At 44.8% G+C, this 24,392-nt stretch overlaps 2 protein-coding genes across 4 annotated transcripts; one reads left to right on the top strand and one right to left on the bottom strand.

Annotated features, from left to right (window-relative positions):
• Positions 1–653: 653 nt before the first annotated feature.
• On the bottom strand, positions 654–20,014 carry LOC115406375 (tetratricopeptide repeat protein 7B-like). Of its 3 annotated transcripts, XM_030116372.1 has the most exons (23): positions 19,828–20,014; positions 17,182–17,336; positions 17,021–17,096; positions 16,832–16,924; positions 16,351–16,514; positions 14,514–14,635; positions 13,507–13,585; positions 12,601–12,776; positions 12,400–12,463; positions 12,155–12,292; positions 11,812–12,000; positions 11,572–11,689; positions 11,348–11,405; positions 10,696–10,768; positions 10,400–10,560; positions 10,104–10,220; positions 9,825–9,922; positions 9,217–9,507; positions 7,483–7,533; positions 4,144–4,284; positions 3,157–3,359; positions 2,633–2,706; positions 654–2,479 (listed from the first exon to the last, which is right to left on the bottom strand). In XM_030116372.1, the coding sequence occupies exons 1-23, from the start codon at positions 19,946–19,948 to the stop codon at positions 2,332–2,334; spliced, it is 2,910 nt and encodes a 969-aa protein (XP_029972232.1). In that variant the 5' UTR covers positions 19,949–20,014; the 3' UTR covers positions 654–2,331. The 3 variants fall into 3 exon arrangements, with proteins under 3 accessions (XP_029972232.1, XP_029972230.1, XP_029972231.1); XM_030116370.1 differs by lacking the exon at positions 9,217–9,507; XM_030116371.1 differs by lacking the exons at positions 7,483–7,533; positions 9,217–9,507 and having other exon boundaries at positions 19,828–19,948.
• A 1,310-nt stretch (positions 20,015–21,324) lies between these two features.
• On the top strand, positions 21,325–24,093 carry LOC115406382 (protein FAM177A1-like). The gene is made up of 5 exons (XM_030116380.1): positions 21,325–21,446; positions 21,831–22,016; positions 22,822–22,888; positions 23,029–23,126; positions 23,222–24,093. Exons 1-5 carry the CDS (start codon positions 21,378–21,380, stop codon positions 23,444–23,446), a joined length of 645 nt encoding a protein of 214 aa, XP_029972240.1. The 5' UTR covers positions 21,325–21,377; the 3' UTR covers positions 23,447–24,093.
• Positions 24,094–24,392: the final 299 nt, after the last annotated feature.

The following is a 24,392-nucleotide window of genomic DNA, read 5'->3' as shown; positions in this document are numbered from 1 at the left end:
AAGAAATCGGAAGAACGGGGTTCGAGGTTATTGCACCTAAATGCAAAAAAGAAACACTGATTAACCTCAACAGTGACGTCCAGTAGAAACTTCAATAGAACAAATGAGAGGAATCACCCCCGCTTCACCTCTTAACTGTAAAATAAAAATGTACGTTTTCCAGCAGATCTTAACCACAAGATGTTTTACAATCTGCATTAAAGCGCTCAGCGTGTCATGAAAAGGCCAAAAAACAGGCGCCATGTGTGTCCCCGGGGCCCGCCAGCGACCTTTCAGAGAAACTAAGCGATAGTGACACCTGAGAGTCCAGCAGGGAGCTGAGCTCGGCCCCGGGGAGGCCGCGGTGTGTGTGTGTGTGTGTGTGTGTGTGTGTGTGTGTGTGTGTGTGTGAGTGAGAGAGAGAGAGTCAACGGGTGGCTTCCTGACACTCCAGGACAAAACCTGTCAGTGCTGTAATCCTCTGATGAAAAACACACACAAAGGGAGACACGCCTCTCCTCTGACAGACACACACCGGAGACGGTAACACACACCGCCGGCCCCCGAGGTCACGGGCTGGGGGAAATACCACACACAGGTTCACCATGAACATTCCACCTATCCAGTCCAGCAAAAAAAAAAAAAAAAAAAAAAAAATACCCCAAACAGTTCACTTTTTTTTAAATCACTTTTATTGTCTGGGTCATTGTTATCATTGTAATTTCAGTCATTCATTTACATACAGCACCAAGGACTGACCGCGCTCACACCAACATCCTCTCACGCTTTAGACAGCATCTCAGTAACATTGCTCTCCAGAAAATAGATTTATAATTTACTCTCTAAAATAACAAGAATAATACACTAGGAACAATCAAATATACAACAATAAATCTTTGTATTTATAATCAAAATTGAAAAAAAAAAAAAAAACATAAAAAACTGAATTATGTGGCAGGAAACAGATAACAAAATCACTGAGGGAGCATTTCAACGCAACAGAACGTGATTTTTTTTTTGGAGAAGATCCTCCGGCTTCCTCAGAAATTCACCTGTGGAGTTACTGAACGCTCGCGAAATGTCGCACGATCGGCTTTTCTAAAGTGCCTCTCTGACGCCGGCTCCTTTCACTCCAAGAGCCGACAACAGGTTCAGATCAAAGCATGCTGCTCAGTGTGAAGAAATCTGTCAAACCGAAGAGACGGGCGCAGAGAGGCTGAGCGCGGCAGATTCACCACTTTCAACAGCCTTTCCGTTAAAAACACCTCTTTTACTGCCAAATGATTACAATTCAAATAAAAAATACAGTATATAAAATAAACATTTAAAAGCAAAACGTGCAAGTGTGTTTCAGCTCCTGCGCCGTTTTGTCTGGCTGGCTTTTCAAATTGGGAATGACAGGTAGTTAAAGTAGTTTATTATGTAACTTAATAATAGATTTTGACCAAACTGACTCATAAATAAGCTTATTTATATATCTGAGAAAATTTTCTGAGCGTTTTCTGCAACTCAGATGTCTCTTTATGGTAATCTGCTCCAGCCACAGCAAGCACGGTGAAGAGGCTGATGTCAAATTACAGGTGCTTGAGTGCCAGGCTCAGTAGAGGCAAGGAAAACAAAAAAAAAAAAAAAAGGGTTTTCAAGTGAAGGCAACAGAGAAAAGAAAGACGCTAAAGACAGACTTCACACCGCAGGAGTGAAGAGTGTGAATAATTGATTGTTTCCTCAGTGACCTGTTGAGCATTTCTGACCATCGCTGCCCTGAACCAGCAGTACAATAACGTTCATCCTCCGCATGTGAACAGCAACGTGTGTATTTGTGTGTGTGTGTGTGTGTGTGTAAATATGAGATATTTGGCTTCATGAAGGAAATATCACTTTGTGTGTATATGTGTGTATGTGTTTTTGGACTCGGTAACATGTAAACAAAATGTTCGGCTTGTGAGCGCACAGTCGGTGACTCAAACTAAATCTTATTTACATCTTTTTTTTTTGAACGGGACGAGACGACAAGTGCACACAGAAACAGCACGCCGGGAATGACTGCAACGCGACGCGCGTGTGCGCCGTAAACATGTTGGCACACGCACACGGACGTGGGAGCACATGCATGGACGCAGGCACGCAAATAAAAGTGCAGGTTCGACACGCACGTACGCACGCACACGTGAGCAGGAGGAAGGCTTTGTGTTTGTTTGTACAGTTTTCATTTATTTACAGCGTGGTTGAACGTGTGTGTGTGTGTGTGTGGAGTGTGTCCAGTTTGCAAGTCTGCCATTTGTGCAACTGTGCTGCAGCACTGAGGCATTAACTGTGTGTGTGAGTGTGTGTGTGTGTGTGTGTGTGTGTGTCTCATAGCGCTCGGGGGATGATGGTGAAGGGCAGGATGGGGCTGCTGGCTTCCAGCTCCAGCGCGGTGAGGAAACACTCGGTGGCGGCGGCGGCGTTCCCTTGAGCCTGCAGCACCTCGCCCAGACTGTTCCACACATCGTGAGCCGTACTGAGGAGAGGAGGGACAAGAAAACACACACACGTGAGCAACATGGAGAGAGGAAGAGGAGATCAGAGGGAAAGTCTTCTCAGGCTGACATTAAACATGAGGACTCCGAGGTAAAAACAGGGAAGTAGCACTGCTCCCGTCTCACACACGTACCTGTTGACCTGCACAGCGTCTCTGAGGACCTTCTCTGACAGGCTGTAGCGCTGCAGCTGGTGCAGGATCAGGCCCTGCGGAGGCCGACGGCAGACAAACAGCTCATTTTCATTTCATGACTCAGTGCTCAAATTGCAGGGAAACCATAAAAACAGAATTTTTTTTTTTTTTTAGGAGGGGGGGTGCTGAAAAAGATCATCTTCCTTCCAAAAATCATTTGCATCGTCTTCCTCTGTAGACAAAGTTATGAAAGTAGAGGAAATATTCTCTTTCTGAATGTCCAGAGGTCTGAAAATGAGGCTGCGGCAGGTTCTTACTAACGCCACCAGTCGTAGCTGCGAGTATGAGGGAAAAACAATCATTTATTCATTCAGTTCCGGGAAAGCAGGGCGCCGTGATGCAGCCCGGCTCTGAAGGCTTCGGACTTCAGCTGGACTGTGATGCGTGGCGTTTCTTTAGAGCTGAACCCAGAGAGACGGAGACACAAAGAAGTCTCCTCAAACAGGGCCGCAGTGTGTGCTCACCAGTCTCTGCATGGTCTTGACGTGGGTGGGGTTGATGGACAGGGCCTCCTCGTACCAGCGCTTGGCCTCGTCCATGTTGCCCCTCAGCTCGGCGATTTGCCCCCTCATGTACAGCACGTTGTGCGAGGTGGGGAAGAGGTTGGCGGCCTCCTGCGTGCACGCCGTGGCCTCGGCCGGCTTCGACATGCCGATGTACACCTCGGCTGCGCGAGAAAACAAGAGGGACGGAAGTGGAGATCAAACTGCGGCAGGACGAGGCGCACCGAGGAGAAAACCTTCTCTGCGTCAAGGTCGTCTGATGCTCTCGTCACGCCGCTGCGACGGAGGCGGAACGAAGCGAGCGGAGGACGACGCAGACGGAGGAAATGAGCAGAAAACTTCATCTGTCTGTCCTCTGATTGGCTGATTCTATTAGCCGTGTCGCTGAGCTGGAAATGACCACCTCTGACAGGAAGCAGCTGGATTCATCCACACAAACTACCTCTGTTTCTCTGTGTGTGTGTGTGTGTGTGTGTGTGTGTGTGTGTGTGTGTGTGTCCTTGTTCGTCTGTACTGGTGGGGATGTGCAGCTGATTGCTCACTGGCCCAGGAGGATTCGTGTCACTGTTGAGACAAAACTGAGCTCCATCAGGAAATTTATTACACGCTGTAATGTTCAGCTACAATGAGCGTCTGTGTGTGTTTATGTGTGTGCGGCGTGCGCACACACGTTCGTTCCCATCTGTTTATGCTTTTGAGTGTCTGCTGCTGATGCTGAAATAAGAAGCAGGGCTCCAGGGCGCTGCTGGGGGGAAATTGAATATCGAACACATATCTAATCAAAGCGTTCTTTAACATGGTGCTGCGAGCCGATCCCCGCAGCGCCGGGATGAGCTCATGTCTGTCTGTCTGGTGAAACGTCTGCTTGCAGGATGGTGACGTGGTCAAAACAGATCTTAAAATCCTGATCTTAACCTTTTCATCTGTGAAATGTGCACAGAAGCCTACCTGCATGCAGCCAGATCTGAGCCAGGGTCATCCAGGGGTGCAGGGGTCCATGTTTGGGGGCGCTGCTCTGCAGGGAGGAGGCCACCTCGGACAGGGCCTGCTCTACGCGGCTGGCTGCGATGGAAGTGGCGTGCACCGAACCTGAGGGCGGACGGTCGAAGAGTCAGCCGCGCTGCCGTCTTGAGGGACTCACAGATTCACCTCAGCAGCAGTGTTAGTCAGTCAGCCATGTGCCACAACGCAGGAGTTTTGACTCAACCAAAGACACCGGCAGACGCCGCAGCATCAGAGAGGACAGAGAACCCCCGGCCCCCCTCTCCGTCTCGTCTGCGGTCTTTGGTTGGAGTAAAAAGCTCCCGACTCGAAGCCCACACTGGTGCACGGTTTCCTGCTTTTAGCACAAAAGCCCTCGACGAGGCCACACCATTCCACACAACACTCGGCAGCAAACCGTGTCACGGCCCTGGTTAACCGCTCGTAAAGGAACGCATCTCTGCACTCTCATGCATGGACCGCGTCGCCGTGCTCATTAGTCTCTACCTGAAGCTTCTCTCTGACGGCGGCTCTGTGTGGAGACGGTGCAGATGCATGAAAGCAAAACGTTACGTGATCATCCGATGTCGGACAGAGCAAATCAAAGTACTTTCACAGCCACCTCAGAGGTCTTCTGGAGTTTAAAGAGATTTTTTTTTTTTTTTTTTTTTTTTTAGATGGGCGGATGTGGTAACAGTAGCCACTTCCCTTCCTCAGCGGTAATGAGTTCAGAGAGTTCAGTCGCTGGCTGAACACATCAGTGAAGCATGTTTCAGGCCTTGTTTACCCAGATGTTCTTGTACAGTGCAATTGGTTTGACCTTTTTAGACAAAAGATGTTTTGAAGAATTTCTGGAAAAAAAAAGAAAATCCCCAAGAATAGAAAATCTATGTTGGGCCGATTTGCGTTTAGAGATTTATAGAAAAGACAAGAGACAGAGAGTTTCTCAGGAATTGCCTTGACGGGAAGATTTGCTTTTCAGAATTCTCAAAGATCTATCCAATTATTGCTGCCTGAAAATCAGGATTAATCAAGTGGCCCTTTAAAAGAAACAAACAAAAACAAAACTAACAATGTTTTGCATGAATCTAAAATGACCGGAGGTCTCAGCTGGCTGCAGTGGAAGCTGGAATCAGATAAAAGAAACACTTTCTGTTCTCCTCTCGTCTTATTTGTTCTCCCCTGGTGGCTCCTGCCTCTCCTCCCTGACATGAGCTGTGTTCGGGGAGAGAGAGCACCCATGCGTAAAAGATGACCGGGACGGGATAAAAGGCGAGGATTTGACTATTAAAGCTTAGGGGGTGTGTATGTGTGTGTGTGTGTGTGTGTGTGTGTGTAAGAGAGAGAGAGGAGGCGTGCTCTGCAGATAAGTGGACCAGGGGAAATGACAAAAGGATGTCTCTTTCTCTCGCACAACAAAAACGCATTTGAAGTGGAGGATCCTGTCTTGAAGGGCCGCTCTGTGAGGAGTTATTTATTAGACGGCAGCAACAGCAGCGTATTCAGAGACGTCACATTAAAGCAGAGGACAAGCAAACGTGCCCAACTTGACCTCAGATCGATGAAATCAGAAATCTCCTTTCGGAGGAATGAAAGCGTCTGGGATAATTGGAAGCGTCTCATTAATCTCTCCGTTTAGCTCCATGTTTTGCTCTCCTACATCCGCCCCTTCTACTTTTCCCAGTGTGAGTCACACCGCCTTGAGAGCGACGGAAAATGCCGCCTGTCAGTCACTTATTAGTTGAACAGCTGGTGAAAGAGGGCCCGAAGTGCTGCTGTATGCTTTCGTGTGGGCTTCTTTCATTTGCGGCTGCGATACGCGTTTCAATCAGCGGCGCAGCTGTAAGAAGACAAAAGCAGTTCGCCTCAACTAAAACTCCTGACAGATCAGCTAAGAAAGCTCTTGCAGTGACTTGTGCCTAATAAAGAGATCACACACCGGCATGTGGACTAAAGCTGCTCGCTGAATTAAAAGGAATACAGTGACGCACGGGAGCAGAAGAAGAATGACTGTGTCACAGATGTTCGCCATTATTCTCCGTCCAGACTGAATGTGAGAAAACTCTTTCAGCTCGTCTTTGACTAAGACTGAACACGTGCACCAAATGCTGCAGGATTTCTGCTCCAAAGTTTTAAGGAGAATAAGTCTGTCTTGGGCATGAAGGACGGCACAGATGCTGGTTTCAGATTATCTCAAACTTAAACTCGCCACAATGCAAAAAACACTACTTCTGTTGCCATTTATTTAAGTAATTTAAGTCACCAAAAACAGGGGGCGAAACATGACAAATGTACCGACGTCCATACTGAGCGTTACTACTTCTTCATGTATTTTTACCATCGATGTCAAAATACAATCATTTGGAAGAGACAGAAGAAGAGTGAAGATTTCTCCAGATACGGTCATGTCCTAAACATGTTTACACCCACATATGAGCGCCCATGGTCTGAAAAATAAAGTGTTTTTTAAAGCGTCAGCGATTGGCCACCTAAAAACGGATCTTTAGCCAGATCTTTTGATATTTTGCAGGCGCTCAGTCCTAAAGAGACAAGATGGATCAGGGACTGACAGCAGAAGATATTGTGTGGGACAGATGAGTTGCCACACAGTTTGTTTTGCTGCAGCCATCCTGAGCTCCAGCTGTCACTTTCACTACTGCTTGTTCTCCTTTTACCCAAAACACCGAAGTGGCATAAAGTGTCTTTACTGTAAGAAGGTTACATATTTACTTTTGATTACTTATTCCCACAGTTTAAGGGGGATTTTTGTATATTTTTGGTGGTCCATCCCAGATTTAGCTCTGCTCAGAAGAGAGAAGTGTGCAGTTTACATTCAAGATTGGTATTCGTGATAACATGGAAATAAAGATTGTCTGATACAGTTCACTATCGGAAAGCTGGTAATTATCCTGTTTTCTGTTAACTTATTGGTTTACGAAGGAGGCTGAAAAACTCTAACCCCCTTGTTACATTCTCTTGCTACATTCTCGGCAAAACAATGTTTCCGGAGTGCATTTTTCTCTGCTGTTTCACTCTGATAACTTTCAAAGAATGTGTCACGACAGTGGGGGCTTCCTCCTGGTCACTGTATTCCTTTAACTCACAGAACAGCAACACAATGAGGAAACGGCTCTGGTGGAAAGTGGCTGCAGACGTCACGTGGTAGCACAAGATATATGTACAAACTGTCCTTGTACACATATATCTGAAACTCATTTAGGGGGTGGGGGGGGGGGGGGGTTCAGCAGGTTCAAGGATGGATGGGGAAAAAAAGGAAGGTGGGATGGAGGTTAGATGGCTACTTACAAACAGAAAACATGGAGGAAAAACCAAGAGTGTTAGCGTCCTGAAGGCCGCCTTGAAAAAACGGAAGGATGGGGGGAAAAAAACAGAAAGACGACTGTTATTGTGTGAAAGAGAGGAGGAGACAGAGAAGAAATACCCAAAAGTATGTATGACAGAAAGAGAGAGTTGATGATTTCCACTGAAAAGGACGAGGAGGCTTCCAGTCGTCACGGTGTCCCTTTTTATACCACAAGCTGCTTTTCTTTTAGGCTCTTTCGGCGCTCCAGTTTGTTCAAATACGTTTCCACGCGGCCATGATGCTCGGTAAAATGATACCAGCTGTCACTTTCGCCACTACAGACATTAATACATCGATGACATGGAGCTCAGGCTCAAGAGCTGACTGAGAGGAGAAATCCTCACAGGAAAAAAAAAAGGAGAAGTAATAGGGGAAAAAAGGAAATATCACAGAAATGACAAAGATGTGAAAATCTTCTTCTGTGAAAGAAAATAAAAATCCCAATTTGTGAAATCACTATGAGAGTATGGCTGATCTCTAATTCCTCCCATTGGTGTGTTTCAGTCTCAAACATGCAAAGGAGCTGCAGCAGGTGAAGCGAGCCGCCCCATTATGTGTAAAGAAGCTCTTAATTATAGCAAGTCTGACATTATCTGATCCGACACTCCACAAGAGTTAGTCGGTTTAGTTTCATGTTGGTGACATTTAAACCAAGATGAAGTACGAGTTCAGGGGTTAAAAGTAGAAGTTTAGACCCTTTATGTGCTGCTCATACTTTTAGTAATGTGTCACTGTCAACTAATCAATTTCAGTGTGTTAGGTAGGATAACAAAAAAAAAGGCTTTTAAAACAGGGATGACCTGCAGAAATACACAGAAACGCAAAAAAAAAAAAAAAAAAAAAAATGCAGATGTTAATATCAATTAATTATATTTCGGAGGAAATGTTTACTTTTCCCCCATAATTTATCTAAAACAGTTCAACAGTAAAATAACTGATATAGCATTTATCACCTAAATGCATAAGATTTCTTTCATACTGCCAAAGTACGGTGATAAATTAAAATGATCAGGCGTTGTTAACGTGCTGCAGCATGGCTGGATTTCTAAACTTCTAACTGTTGATGAATTTCAGATGTTGGGAACTTGGAAAATTACTGGTTTGTTTATTTAAACTTGGACTGTGATATTCTTCAGCTGATTGACGAAGGCATGCTGGCATCTCATGTCGTTCCATACATTTTGACACACTGAGTAAAGTTGTTTTTTTTCTTCTTCTTTAAACTCTTTAGTATTTGAAATTGGTTCTTTGCAACTTTCATAGAAATGCACCATAAAATTCAGTGAACATGAATGATGCAAGACCGGTACTTGTTTCTCAAGTTTTAAAAAGGAAACTGACTGCTGCGGCGTTCACTGTGAGAAAAGACTTCACAGTTGATGTGTGTGTGTGTGCGTGTGTGTGTGTCTGACTCAGTGGAGTAGCAGCAAACCGGGCCACACCAGGTAAAGTGGTCCAACTTTAGAGCCTACGATTAGGAAGCAGCCATAACTTATTACCGCTACGAGGTTACAATCAATTTCTCTGAGCTCAGTTTGGCGCAAATCACCAGAGCAGCACTAATCATGCAAATTATTAACCGCTGAGCACATCTGACAGGAACCCGCCGCAGCACTCTTTTAAGCCAAACGCTCCACACCATGCTACGGGGCTGAGCGGACGTGGAGGCAGATTACAGTTGGAGGAGAGCTGGCGGAGAGCCGCGTGGCTGCAAAAGGACTGAGTCCTGGTCTTGATGGGTGGAGGAGGAGGAGGAGGAAGAGGGGGAGGAGAGGAAGGAAAAGGAGGAGAAGTAGATAGTGAGGGTGGGTTTTTCGGGGGAGGGGGAGGCTGGAGGACGAAGACGGGGGAGGAAGGAGACGACAGAGGGGAGGAGAGGGAGGAGAGGGTGGAGAGAGTGGAGAGGGTGGATGGGGAGATTGGGGAGACTGGCTCGGAACCGGAGTGGGAGGAGGAAGAACCTGAGACTACAACAGAGGAAATAAAAGAGAAATGAGTGAAATCAAATCAAGGGAAAAGAAAGGAAATGACTACAGGTCACTGGTCCAAAATCTGCACACATCACAGTAAATGGTGGCTCCAAATAAGAGAGGGAGAATGAATTATACGCAGTTTGTTCTGTATTCACAGTGTAGGAGGAGGACAGATCGATACAATCGGAAGGGAAGAAGAAGCCGCGTTTCTCTGTTCATGACCTCCTCGTCATTAAACGCTTTATGCCGAAAGCTGATTTCCCACGAGCGTCAAAGGCAACCGGGAGCGCACTGTGAGTGTGCGTGCCTACCAGTCTCAGGGTCACTGAAGTCAGGCAAAGTCATGGCGTTGAGTTGTCGTCGATCCGCGATGGCTCGATCCAACAGGCTGCTGCCACGCCCCGAGTCACTGGCACAAACACACACAGAGGCAGAATCAGAAAAAAAAGAAACACTGTCAGGTTGTTTTACATATTCAATAACAATCCTTACACCTTTTTCAGGAGTAGAATAGATGTGTGGACATAAGTGGAATTTGTTTAGGCTTTCATTTGTGTGTATGGGACGTGTGTGTATGTGTGTGTGTGTACCTGGGGTTGGTGAGGTTATAGAAGCTCTTCCAGATCTGCAGCATGTGTTTACAGGTGAGCAAAGCCTCCTCTGGTCCTCTGCACATCGCCTCAAGCTTTACTTTTGTGTACAGCAGACTACAGCACACAGAAAACAAAATGATCGGCCAGTCTGGTTACAAATAAAGACGAGCTGTTTGCCTCCTTTGCAGCGTTGCAAGTTCCAGTAATGTGTCGCTGAAGCTGATGAGCGAACCTGTCATTAAACTGATCCACAAAGCAACAACTAATCGTAATTAGTGGGATGAGAAGCTTACTTGAAGTTCTCGGGGTACTCGGACAGGGCCATCTCTATGATATTGAGGGCGTCGTGGTAGTGCTTCTGTGCAGAGAGGAGCAGGGCCAGCAGATGAAGGGAGTGGACGTCGTCTCCTTGAAGCTGCAGCGCCTGCCGAACATAACCTAGTGCCTCGGGAATCTACGCACAAACACAGAAACTACAGGTTTGTAACAATAGCTGGGATGAAGACCACTACACGAAACAGAAGAAGAAATCTCTTTATGTCCTAAACCTCTGTGGATAGTAAACTCTATAATGAAGTGTGTTCGTTACCTGTCTGGACACGGCAAGCTGCAGAGCCAGGTAGAAGGCTGCTAGATGGTCCGTAGGAGACAGACTCTGAGCTCTACGGGAAAGTTAAAAAAAAAAACCCACAACATGCAGAATAAAAGCTTAAATAAGATTACATGAAACTTTAAAAGATCCCCGTGGGCAAATTATAGTCGACGCAGCAGCAAAATGGAGGAAGTGGTAGAAAACACACAGGGTTCACACCACAAGATGCTAAATCTTTCTGACATGTGTCAACAAAGCATCACTTTAAAGAGATAAAAGATTCATAAAGGGTAAAAGCGAGCCTACTGAAGCATCATACTATATGTGCTTAACACTGATAATCACTGCTCTCAGAACACACATAAGCAAATGGTCAAAATGCAGAGACTTGCTGGAACTCCACAGCTGTCTCGATATCACACTCATGCCTGTTGAGGTTGACAGTTCTGAATAAGGCACGAGCTTGTTTGTTTACAGAATGACTCAAATGCAGGGGATCATTTTCTCCACAGCATTCAGAAAGTCAATACAAAGTGCTGGGCAGGGCAGTAACTGAAAACCACTCCTCGACTCGGACACTGGAAACAAAACCCAGTTTGTACTGTTTCAGAGTGAAGCGTGGATGCAAAGAGAAAGCAGCACAACAAACCTCTGGAACGCTCCCAGAGCTTTCCTCTGGTACTCCTCCTGCATGCTTCGTAACGATGCTAAGAAGTTCAAAGACAAAAAAAAAAAAAAAAAACATTTGATGAACATTTCAGAGGCATGGGGTAATGGGGGTTTTCTTAAGAATGCATGCATGACATATTTACAAACTCCAATTACTGAAAAAAACATTATAGATAGATGAACTTGTACCAGTACTGTACTTACCATCGGTAGCTTTGAGGCTGTAAACCAAACCAATGGCCAAGTAGCCTTTGGCTCTGAATTCAGCTGCTTTCTCTCCCATCTCGATGACCATCTTACCAAAACACTCGCCTTCATCCAGCTGCAGAGTGACAGACACGGGGGGGTGCGGTGACCAGCAGAATAACAGAAAGTGATGTTAGATACTGGTGACGTTCGGCCTTTCGGCCTGTTTTGATTTCCCGCCTGCCGTGCGCTGCTCACCCAGTGCAGAGGTCCAATGCACAGCTTGACGGCCAGCAGCGGGATGGTGGGGTCGTCGGGCTTCAGGCGAATGCACTCCTTCAGGACCTTCACGGCTCGAGCTGATTTTCCAGCGGCCATGAGAGACAAGGCGAGCTGGTACCACAAGTGGAACTCCTCAAAGGCAAACTTCATGGCTCTCTCCAAACACTGAAGGCATCAGAGAGAAGAAACATTCAGCAAGGCTTCCTGACGCTTTACTGCAAGACAATGATGTCTGTTTAGTAAATGTTGTATGATCAAAACTGGAATGTCAAATTGTATGTATGACTGTGAGTATGAAGCCAACAGAGGGATTCTTCACCTCTGACAGCATCTCATACTGCCCCCTCCTGCCCAGAGCTATAGTCAGCAGGTCGTACACCACAGAGGCGGACTGGAGGCTGATGATCCGATCGTTGTTGTGTTCAGGGATTCTGCTCAGGACGGCGTCACGATTTGCCTGAAAAACAAAAAATATAAACGATGACACCATGTTGAGGTCGACAGTGCAGAGTGTGTATCACTCTGAGGTGTGTGTGTGTGTGTGTGTGTGTGTGTGTGTCTCACCATGGACTCGCTGATGAGCAGCAGCAGCAGAGCCTCCTCTGTGTTCTCCTGAGGGCAAAACAGACTGAGAGCAGGGGGGAGTGTTAGGGACTCCACGGAGGTGGAAAAGTACACGGGTAACACATTTGGTCTGAGAGCCCTGCTGTTTACGCTCCGCTATATTCCAAGTTTGGCGTCAAATGGACGCACGGCGCGACTTACTTTTCTCCCGAGTACACCCGTGGGCGTCGGCTCAAGTTATAATTCTTGCTGTGCGTGTGTCCTTGGCGCGTGGGATCGTCCAGCGGCGACACTGTGGGCGGGTCCTCCAGAGGGGACCAGTAACTCTGTTCACACATCCCTCTGAGCAGGATCTCAGCAAGCTGTCGAGCGATGGTCTTTATAAATGTATATGTAACACACACACACACACAAACACACACACAGTGAGAAAGTACATTCGAGCACAAACATATCAGTACTAATACCAACTTTTGAGACATAAATAGTAAATCTAGAGAGAGTTTAGCAGGTGGTTCATCTTAAAGACTCACGTTTGTGTCACATTAAAACAATTTCTTTTTAATAATCACCCACTTCAGACACGGCAGTGGTCAGAAAACACTGAAGCTGGTGTCAAATTACAGACTCTTAAAGTAATATAACAGGTGGTGAATGGGTTTTGAAGAACTTCTGTTGTAGAAGCTTCTGAGCTTTAACAACTTGTATCTTTCCTCTCCTGCTGAAATACACAGGCTTTTTTTTATTATTCTTTTCCTTGTTTATGAAAATAGAATTCTTCCCTCGACACAGTGCCGCTACAGGGCATGATCAATGTAAGACGACAACGGGCAACATTTATTTCAAGAAATACTGAACATACTGTAACAGATTGAACCAAAAATGTATTTTAGTATGTGAGGAAGACTGTATCACTTTAAGATCGACAAGGTTAGACCACTGGAGGAGATTTTGGAACTGAGAACATCTTACATTTTTTTCAATAAACTGAGTCACAAAAACAATCTCCGAAATAAGCTCAAACTATGATTCTGATACCTTCACATGGCATCAAATGGCACATTATTGAGTTGGGGGATAGTGATGTGATCTAAGAGGAACTCTCACCATGCGAAGGTTCTGGGTGGTTCTGGTCTCCACAGCTCGAAGAATCTCCCGAAACCGACCGACGCCTTGTGTCAGGTTGCTGTTGTGATGCAGATGGAAAACAAAAGAAGCATATAGGTCAGAAATCTAAATCCATGATAGGCCTGTTTCAGAAATAAGTGTTTTAACGATGAAATGAGGGAAACGTCGTTCTTTGTTTCTGCTGCAGAAACTCGAGCCATTCCAACTCTGTTTCCGTGGTAACACTTCCCTCTGCACAGGTTATCCTTTCCTCACCAACTCGGTCAATGTTAGGGTTAAATAAACTTCCACGGCTGTCTGTTGGGAGAGGCTTCCGGGACCAGATTGTGTGATCTGATCATTCAGTTATGCCAAGTCTGCAAAATTTGAGAAAAAGCAATGCATGCAAACAAACATGTCTGTGAATTTTTTTGATATGCTTCAAAAAATTGGTCTTTTTGAAAATTGCTGTTTCTTGCCGTGATTAAATAAAGACAATTATCTAATTGTCTTATTAGTATTTGATGTGTGATTTAAAAGTCTGGACATCTTAGGCTTGGCCTCTCTTCCTCTGCGAACACTGAACAACATCCACAGTAAAAACAATGTGCCAACAGTGGGCGAACACAGCCACAAAGGCAGAAACGTTTCATGCGATCCACCACAGAGCTGCTTCTTCTTCCAGCTCGAGCCCTCCGCAGCTCCTCCAACCCTGATCCCGTCCTTCTGTACTTAAAACAGCAGCGCTATGGGAGCCGCTTTGAGCTCCGCTGCGTGTTACTTAACTCTATTCACACTTTTTTTTCGATGCTTTTATCCACCTGTCAGCGGCTTTGTAGCACGACAACTGCAAAGTGGGTGGAGAGTGCCCACAACGGGTTGCTCGTGATTTCGGTTTGGGAAAACTGCCGCCCTTTACGAAACTTGAAAAAGTTGCACCAGAGCAAGGCCTTCCAGAGCGTTTGAAACTGCTCTCTGTCCGTCCAGCAGCATCCTTCCTCTCCTACCCGTTCTTGAAGTGGATGACGTGGGCTCTCTGCAGGCCTGTCTCCAGGAAGTAGCCCAGCTCCTGGTCCTGAGCTGTGGGGCCAGGCTTTGGGCTGCGGTTCTGAATCCCGGCTGACAACGCCTACAGAAAACAACAGAAGAAAAAAAAAAAGCGCTGCATCAAGTCGCTGAAACTTTTTCTTCCAAAAAAAAACAAACAAAAAAAAAAAAAAAAACCAGAGGATCAGGTGAAGCAATCCAGCAATGTAATAACATGGGTTCATTTTCAAGCCTGATAAATGGGTTCTGCTGCTGAAAGGAAAAGAAATTGGGTTAACTAAAAATACTGCACAGCGGTGAGTCAGCCGTCGCAGCAGCTACCGGCCCATGAACAAACCAAAGGACAGACCCGAGAGCTTGACCCTCTATTATGATCTTAGTTTCATTTGTTGTCACTGCAAATTATTTCAAAGTTCTTCTGAATGATCATTGTTATCCTCTGACACAATGAAGGAAACGGCTCCATCCACAGGCTTTGAGATCTCAATGAATATTTTCATGAGGGCGTCATAATATGAATCATCTATTATGAACTACGTATTTACTGTTCCACTTTATATTGGGCTTGCTCATAAATGATCACACCTGTTCACTAATATCTATTCAGTTCATCACATATTAGCAGCCGAGTTCATTCAATCATGCAGGTAAGAAAACAAGCAGATTAAGTTTGAAATGAGCATACGCTTCTCTAAACACAGTGTGGCTGTTTTTTTCTGATTGTTCCATGATTGCGTCGTTGGTATTTTTCACACCCAGGCTGTGTTTTGTTTTTTGTTTGTTTTTTCTTTGTAGAGGGTGCGAATAAAAGAAAAAGAGTGAGCAGTTCTCTGGATCCAGTGCCAGAGATCAGAAGAGAACAGTTAGATTGTTGAGGTTATTTGAGATCCTGTTGCCTTTCTGTTATTGGCAAAAGCAGCAGATATCTGAACACAGAACATTAAAACAGACGGATTACAGCAGCAGAAAGCTACAGAGGCTGACACTTCCTGGCAGCTGGCATCAGCAAACAGAGGCTACGTTACACACAAGGTAACCAGAAGTGGAGTGGCTGTGATCAGACTAGATTTCTCTTGTTGTGTTCAAATGCCTCGGCTGAGTGTTTGGTGTAAACATGACAGCACGGATCCATCCTACCTCATATCAGTGACTCAGACTGCTGCTGATGGTGTGAGCAAGCAGGGAGTTTTTTTTTTTTTTTTCTGGCACACTTTGATACCAGCTGAGTGTAGTTTAAACCCAACAGCGTGATGATTATAGATTTTCTTCACATCGCTGATCACACCTGTGGTGTCTCGCGTTTTTTTTTTTTTTTTTTTTTTTAATCATATTCAGTGATTGTTTCTCACTTGACAGAAATACATTTGCGTTGAGACTATCTGATTGGTCCCCTCCGGCGTTCGGCTGCCGTTTGCTTTGCCGGCTTAAGTCTGTGCGCACTACTTCAGACCAGCTCTTCAAATAAAGAGGGGGAGATGCGTTTGCCAGTTGGCATCACGGGCGGCAGCACATTAGTCAATCTCACAGACTGTCAGTGGAACATTCGACACACACACACACACACACACACACACACACACACACACACACACACACACACACACACACACACACACACACACACACACACACACACACACACACACACACACACACACACACACACACACACACACACACACACACCCACAAAGTCGGCAGAGCAGCTGAGAGTCCCGGTGCTGATGAGATATTCGGTGAGTGTTTTGTGTTCACAGACAAGCACGGTGTTTTCACGCCCACAGACGCGCCACGCACCTTCTCGGCCTCCTGCAGGTAAAGCAATGCAATGTCTCCGGACTTTTCATAGCAGGTGATGATGTCCTGCTCTCGATCCGTGGTGCTCCTGTTGGAGGCTGGAGAGCCGGTGTTCCTGTTGGACAGGGACGGCGAGGCGGCGGGAACCTTCTCGAGACACAAGCCTGGGGAAAAAGAGGAAGTCGTGTTGGTGAACAGGGAAGCAGAAGTGTGTTTGGTCCTTAGTGTGTTTGGTCATGCTGCTGTTGGATAGATGGAACATTTCAAATAACCAAAAACTCCAAAACACTGAATGTGTCTGGTTGATATTCAAAGAGGAGCCTGTGGCAGCTCACACCCAGTTACTGGCGATACCTCACCAGACCCTGCACTGCCACCATGTGGACACAATCCTCACTGCAGAGATTAGTGAGGATTGAGTGGTGAACAGGTGAGGCGAGGATAAGAGGGATGTGGGACAATAAACGATGAGCGTGCATACCTTTAGTTGCATAAGCTTCTGCTATCATGGACAGCCTGTACACAGGAGCTCCCACCAGCTGCAGGTCGTCCAGGTTCACCCGGTTGTAGTGACCTGTTGTATTCAGAAGGATTTCACACATTAAATCAGAGGCACCCGCTACTTTACTATAGGCCGTCTGCAAACATGTATGAAAAGCAAGAAGACTACCTAAAGCATCTCTGTATTCTCCTTCCACATAGCACAGTTTGGCCATCAAGATGCTGGCCTCTTGGAGGTAATCAGCCTTCACAAAAAAGAAAACACAAAATAACATTTTGCAACTGTTTCATGTGGTCTTAACAGGCTTGTGTGTCTCATTCTTGGCTTACTTTGAGGTTTCCTCGGTCCAGAGCTGCCGTCAGATGCTTCCTGACTTCCACCAGTTTAGGTCGCGGGCCTCTGGGACTGGCTCCCTGCTTGATGGGATTCTCCTTCAGGTACGTCTGGAGCTTGCATTCCCCCAACAGCAGCTCGCCCAGGTCATCTATACAAACACAGAGACGGCACCGTGCCTGAAGCTTCCGATATGCAACATTTAATCTGGCTGATCCAAACGTATGTTCAATGAAAGATGAATGTAATATGAAAAACCATTACCAGTCAACGGACTGTTTAAAAGGGGCTCTGAGTGGAATTCCAGTGAAATAAGCTACTTATAGAGAAACCCTGATTGTACTCACACATACCAGCCGAGATTATGCACAAGTCTCTTCATTCATGTTTGTGAGTTGCTCAGACAGAGATCAGTGGAGTTCAACCTATCTCATGAAACCAACACTGAACATCACAACGTTTCCCAAAAAATTAACTATAAATATGTGGTTTTAGTTCTGTCGTTACCGTCGGATCATAGTTAGGTTCAGTGTTCGTGTTGGGAAGCATTTAGTTATGAGGGTAAAAAGGGTTGGATTGTATACTGTCTCAGAGTGAGCTGCGGGAGAAATGCATGTGTTCAGATAATCTCGGGCTGAAATACTTAACAATCCGACTACTGATCCCAGTCAGTGACAAGAGCACTGGCCTGTCTGGTGTCAAATTTTATGCACAATTAGTGCAACTTTTCATATTGTTAACAATCAACTGTGGCACCTAAAATCAATTAACAATTGAGATGCAATTAGAACCATGAAAACTGATTACTAGTATTGTTTTACAGGCCATAAAATGTTATTACAACAATTACTTATTGAAGTTACTTGCTGAAAAAGTGGAGTTACTTCAGTGTGTATTGAAAAAAAAGGCTAATGTGTTACTTGGCAGAGTTCAGGTGATGTTACAGAAGTCACTAGGAGGAAGTTATCTATAATCTGGAAGCTATTGGTTCTTGAAGGAAATGCATTTGTGACGGAATGACAATAAGACAAAACATCAACACAACAGATGCGATAAACCACTAACAAAAAGACAGTGCTAACAAAACTAGAGCTAAACTGTATTTAAAACTAATGCTAAATACAATGAAATATCATCCGTGGTGCTGTCAGAAGGGTCAGAGTTAGCTGATGACACAATAACCCACAAATATATATTCAGTAGCTGTATCCTTAAGCAGATTTAATTTTTTTCTCCAGATGTAGCATCCAGATCTATATTTCAAACTGAAGGTCCTTCATCTTATAATCACATATTTAACTTTGTGCCACCATGGTCTGCAAAGCAGTTCTGATTTAGTCTGGCACTGTGCACAAGTGGAAAGTCCTGTTAGAGAAGTAAATCGACTCTTCGGGCAGAACCAGGAAGTTCTTTAAAACTGGCTGCAAGAAGATGCCCCGACTCTGGACTCGATGAAACTCAGTGAAGCAGCTGAAAATGACATGAATGACCCTGGACACGTCACTCTGGACCTGAAGCATCTCTGCTCTTCCCCCGCACTCTGAGAGTCTGATTCCTGAATCAAATGTCTCCAATCACTGGTTGGCCGTGGCTGCTCTCTTTCCAATTGTTTGGCTTGGGAGTCGGCCCATTAATAACTACAGCATGCTGCCATAAGCCAGGAAGACGTCAGGCGCCATCTATGAGATATTAATCCCAGGAGTGGTTTTCATGGTAATGAAATGAAATGCAATAGCCAGAATGAGCAGGCTGCCTCTGCAAGTTGTAGCGATTGTAGTGAACAGACACACGTTTGAAGTGTTTACAGTGTGGTCTCAGTGCCCAAGAAGTCAATCTTTACATTTTACTGTGCAGAAATAGTGTTGTGTAGAGGTTTTAGTCAGGTCTGCTATCATTCATTCATTAAGTGATACCAGTAAGAATGTGTCTGACTGACTTATCCTCTGTGTTGACTTCATCCAGGTAAGGATAAACTCTAGGGTGGGATACAACCGAGAAGACACGAGAGTATCTGAAGAAAGCAGGAAAAACATGCAAACGCCACACAGAGAGGTCTGACAGTTTGCTGTGTTGCTTCCTTTTGATGAGCACTGATGTTGACAGCTAGCTAGAGATCACGCATCCTACACCAAAGCACCATCACCAACAAAAACAGAAATGTATGTATTTCTCCTGATTCTGCTAATGCATGATATTCAAAGTATTCAACTGAGGCCGGCGACCTTGTTTGGGGCTTGCTAGCAGTCCTGCTGCAAATAGTGACTGTGAAAGATTGAAACAAGCCTGACTTTTTTCTGTGACTGGTTCGCTTTGGGTACGTGTCGATCATCGGAAAACACGTTGCGAGTTTGTTTGGTGATGACAGATTTGTGAATGGAGTTTCCGGACGAGCAGTGTCACACCAGCTAACACAAGGGCGTGTTTTTAACCTGACCTCTGCGTGTTCAGCGCCTCGAAATCAGAAACAAAACCCTCCCCTAGCACCGCATCTCTGGGGACGATTATAAAGTGAGTGCGGGGAGGCGGGACGCCGAGCTGAGAGGTCCCAGAGCCGGCTGTCGCCGCCAGGAAGTACCGAGGACCGAGGCCACGGCGGAGGCCTCGCGGCTGAATGAAGGAGCAGCGGGGACGGACTTCCTTACCGTTGGAAATGAGCTTGGCGGAGAGCTGTCGCACCAGCTCCGGTATCTTGTCCCACTGGCTCTCGGAGCGGCACCGCTCGATCTCGGTCTCCAGCCGGGAGCCAGACTTCTTCGCTGTCATTTTCGTGAGCGGGTAGAGGGGACCAAAACACCGCAGGAGGATCAGGAGGATCCCTCTCTCTCTCTCCGTACCGCCACCGAGGAACACTTCCGCTCTGTATCTTCACAATAAAACCACGACTAGTGTAGTTACCACTTAATAACGCGCTCGTGCTTTTGGTGATATATTCTACTGTATGTAAAAAAAAAAATTCCAGGAAAAAAAACTGTTTAGAAAAAAATATGCTTTTTTAATTGATTTTTTAAAATTTTTTCTTCATAAACAACATCACAAAACAACAAAAATATTTTTTTTTAACAATTTTTTGTTTTCTTCTAACTCAGCAGCGTCAAATATTTTTCTTTGTTGTGGTACAGTCTACGTAATAAAAAATATCTCTATTTTTGTAAAACCAAACAATTACTAATAAAAATTACAAGAATTTCAACATAAAGTCAATTTTAGTGACACGTTCTGGTGCAAAACAGCATCACTTGTCAAAAAAACATGCCTGTAGGGATAACTGTTGACCCTAAATCGCCTCTAGATGTAATTGTGCATCATCAGCTGTCTCTTTATGTTTGTCCTTTGATGAACTGGTGATCTGTCCAGGGTGTACATTGCCCCCCCTTGCTTTAGCTCCAGCATCTTGTGACCCTGCACTATGGATGGTTGGATGTATGGATGAATGAATGTATGTAATGTAAATGTGCTGTTGAGTCAGTTATTAGTGCCATTGGTGTTAGTCGGCTTAGTTTTATGTTCCTATTTTGAAACTTCCCTGCAGGAGCAATGTGCAATGCACAATGTACAATGTAATGTACAATGCAGCCTTGTCTCTTGTCTCTAAAATTATTGAATGGTCTTGGACCTAGATACATCTCAGATTTACTAGTACAATGTGAATCACCTCTGAGATCCTCAGGAAGACTTTTACACAGGGTTCCCAAAGTCAGAAACAAACAACTTGAAGCAGATTTCAGGTCATATGCTCCTCACCTGTGGAACTAATGTTCTGATCACACCAGCACTGCTGGAATAATCACTTCTTTCAAATCAGGTTTTAGCGCAGTGAAATTTGAACAACTTTTCACGAAAAAAAAAAGATTTGAATAATTTCATCATCTTTATTTTAATCAAGCTTTTAATTTGCTTACTATTCTTTGTATGCCCTTCTTAATTGTTTGTTTTACTGCCTTGGTTTCAGAAGATTTCAAAGTGTTTCATTTGCTGTTTTATTTGAAATACCTATTTAAGATTTAGAATTTCATATTTTCAAAATAATTATTTCTTTCCAGAAAATTTACAAAAAAATTATTAAAATATTTCATGTTAGTACAAATTTAGGGGGAAAAAAAGACTTCCGCTCCAAGCTTTTATTGTGAAAACCGGAAGAGTGTATCAGCTGCGGTGGAGAGACGGTTTGTAGATCGCTGAAGGAGGAACAGAGATGGCAGATTTGTCGTTGTGTTTGACTAATGTCAGCGTTTCTTTGAGTCAACCTATGGACACTGAAAAGGTGAGTCGCCAGTAATACACCTGTTGTTATTCTGTGGCGAGCAAAGCCTCTTTATAATAATTGTAGCTAATTACTTCCTTAGCCGAGAAGCTAACCATCAACAAAACAGCAGCCACGTTTAGCTTAAGTCAAGTAACGACGCTTTGAAACCGTCTTAAAATATGATCTTGTTTACTTAGCTTAATCCCGACACAGAATGTTAAGAATACTACTGTGAAACTTGCCATTCAGTATGAGATCAGGTAAATAACTTGAGGAAGTTTCTTCATTTATATTTACGACTCAACCACGTTTCTGCTAACAACGCTACAGAAACACAAGCAACGTTCCTGACACTGGTTTTGGCTTCAGAGGTGCTGATTTGTTCTGTCTGCTTTCAATCAGCATCAGAGTGCAGAAGGGGACTTTGAGAGCGTGGAGATGGGGGACCTAACGGGTACGAAAGGGAGGGTGAAGGTTCCCCGCAGGACCATTTACTTTGCCAGTGGAGAGACCATGGAGGAATACAGCACTGATGAAGAGGAGGAAGAGGAGGAGCCGGTGAAGAAAGAAATCTCTCATGTTGATGCGGTGGGTTGAGATCCAAAATGTTTATAGCTTAATGCAGCCGAAGTGTTTCTGAGGCAGCTTTTTGACAACTGAAGACAGGAAGGAAATAATCTTGGTTGGAAGAAATGTTAAGAGGTTAGAGTGTTAGAAGAACCTGCTCTTAACTAGTTTCTTTGGTCAGATATGAAAAAGTTGATTTTATTGTTTCCTGCTCCTCTGGATACATGAATAGAAATGTGTTGTAAGTCGACAGTGTGTTTACCAAAGGCTGAACATTGTGCACAGTGAGTAAATAAGGCTAAGAAGTAAGTCAGTGAAGCTAAATAAACTTTGTAAATGAATGCTGCTGCATGCATCCAGCTATCAGAGGGCAGTGGTGATCTAAATGTTAGTAGGGCAAGTTTGAGACCAGAGGATCATTGGACAGGCAGGTGCCTGGAGCAGCAGATTTTAGTTAGAATGAAACACTACCCTTGTGGCTATTACTGTTGGTTAAACCCCCTGAATGATTTCTGTGTACCACACAGCTCATTCAGGGTGAACATGCATGTGCATTTCACTGACCTACTGCGTAGATGAGAAGCAAAAAAACATAATTTTGATTAAACTTTGATCTGATGATATATGTGCCAGCTGAGAAAAAGTTTACTGTCCCCTTGAACTTTGTTATGAGACCAACGCAAAGGCTTCAAGTGATGTGAAAGAGGAGCGCCATGTCGTACTGTCTCTTTAAACTGCAGCAATCAAGTTGTTTTGTCTGAAAAGTCAACAAGTGACCTTCAACGTGCTGCTTGAGATTCACTTTTCCTCTTTGTGTGGCTTGCAGTCTAAATTAACCTGGGGTCCTTATTTCTGGTTCCACATGTGGAGAATGGCCACTAACACCATCTCAGGTAAAGCCGTGCATTGTTTGATATCTACAAAACATTTGGTACGCTTTTCTTTAGAGCTTCGGATTTCTCATATCTGTGTTTGCAAGCTGTGTTTTGGACGGTATCGGGCCGAGTGTGATGATATGTGTGCTCTCTCACAGTGTGTGACTACATGGGGGAGAGACTGGCCTCTCTGTTCGGCATCACTACTTCAAAGTACCAATACGCGATTGATGAGTACTACCGTATCAAGAAAGAGGTGACGCACAGTTTCTGTGTAAACATGTAGAAGTTACGAGCTGAAAAAAAAAACTGTCTTCACAGCAGCGTTGTATCGGTGTGCTTCTCTGACAGGAGGAAGAGGAGGAGGAGGAGAACCGCTTGGCCGAGGAGGCAGAGCGGAACTTCGCCGAGCAGCAGAAAGCGAAGCAGGAGGAGCAGGCCACTCTCCACCACGCCACCGTGGAGCAGCCGGAGGCGGCCGCCACCTCCTTCGTGAACATCAGCTTCGAGCTGGAGCCCGAGCCTGCCCTCAGGAGTCCAGACACCAACAGAGTCCCATCACCCCTCCCCTCCTGAAAAAACCCCCCAGACACAACCTCTAATCTCCATCGTACATTTCTGTCAGTTGGTAAAATCTTAACCTCGGTAGCTGTGTGGGCTCGTGATAATTTTTTATGTTGGTTTGTATTTTTACCTAATAAAAGAAGGCGTCAGCTCTCAGTGCAGGGAGAAATGAAAAGGGCTGCGGGAGCGGCTGCACTTGCCTTACCTGTGAATGTACATTTGTGTTTAAGCATGTATGCAGGACAGTGAACTTGTAGACTGCTCTGGGGCTCCACTCACTTTGAAGCCAGTGTTGAAAGAAATGTTAAATCTGAGATGGACATACACTCCAAAGAGAGCTGAGAAAAACTGCTTTGGTCCCACCTTATGGCTAACACATGTACAAACGCTCATCAGAGGTACAGCCGTGGATCCTGCTACTAATCACACTGACACGGGAAGGATTCCATTAACGTTTTTCTCAATACTCTACTGTTGGAGCTTGTCTCCATCTCCAGTCCAGTTTGCCATTTTCAATGTGTATAAAGCCTTAAGGACCTTAATGAAGTTGTTGAAGTGAATTGACTTTTACGCTTATAACCTGTAAATACTGTGTAAAGATATACAGTTGTCCTAAGTATGTTCATTTTTGAAAATAAAGGGTCTGAAGGAACTGAATGTTTCCACAGAAAATGTTACATTTTTATTTTATACATTAATTCATGCATGACATCTAAATTCACAGCAGCTCTCTCAATCTCCTCTCAATAATGCATATATACAATTTATGCAACATATTAACTGTGCTAGGTTTTGTACTGAGCATCCTGACCATGAACTGGCCTTGACTGATTTCTAAAAAGATTTATTTATTTGCTTTGACACAATGGTTCCCTAAACTGGACCACAGATCAGAAGTCAGAGAAGCAGTCTTCCACTTTTCTAAACGGTAATGTGAAAGATTTAAAATATCATGTCG

This window comes from Salarias fasciatus, chromosome 19, assembly GCF_902148845.1.
Source record: "Salarias fasciatus chromosome 19, fSalaFa1.1, whole genome shotgun sequence".
In the NCBI taxonomy this organism is placed as follows: Eukaryota; Metazoa; Chordata; class Actinopteri; order Blenniiformes; family Blenniidae; genus Salarias; species Salarias fasciatus.
The sequence above is the reverse complement of the archived record's forward strand: the minus strand, read 5'-3'. Positions and strand labels throughout refer to the sequence as shown.

What these genes read in the sequence shown, in the direction of transcription:
- LOC115406375 (XM_030116372.1), bottom strand. Translation starts at nt 19,948, where the DNA reads ATGACAGCGAAGAAGTCTGGCTCCCGGCTGGAGACCGAGATCGAGCGG. An exon ending in AGAAGCTTATGCAACTAAAG is followed by an intron (nt 16,515 to 16,831) that starts GTATGCACGCTC and finishes CTTTTTCCCCAG; the next exon opens with GCTTGTGTCTCGAGAAGGTT. An exon ending in TATAACCTCACCAACCCCAG is followed by an intron (nt 9,923 to 10,103) that starts GTACACACACAC and finishes TGTTTGTGCCAG; the next exon opens with TGACTCGGGGCGTGGCAGCA.
- LOC115406382 (XM_030116380.1), top strand. Translation starts at nt 21,378, where the DNA reads ATGGCAGATTTGTCGTTGTGTTTGACTAATGTCAGCGTTTCTTTGAGT. An exon ending in AAATCTCTCATGTTGATGCG is followed by an intron (nt 22,017 to 22,821) that starts GTGGGTTGAGAT and finishes TGTGGCTTGCAG; the next exon opens with TCTAAATTAACCTGGGGTCC. An exon ending in ACTACCGTATCAAGAAAGAG is followed by an intron (nt 23,127 to 23,221) that starts GTGACGCACAGT and finishes CTTCTCTGACAG; the next exon opens with GAGGAAGAGGAGGAGGAGGA.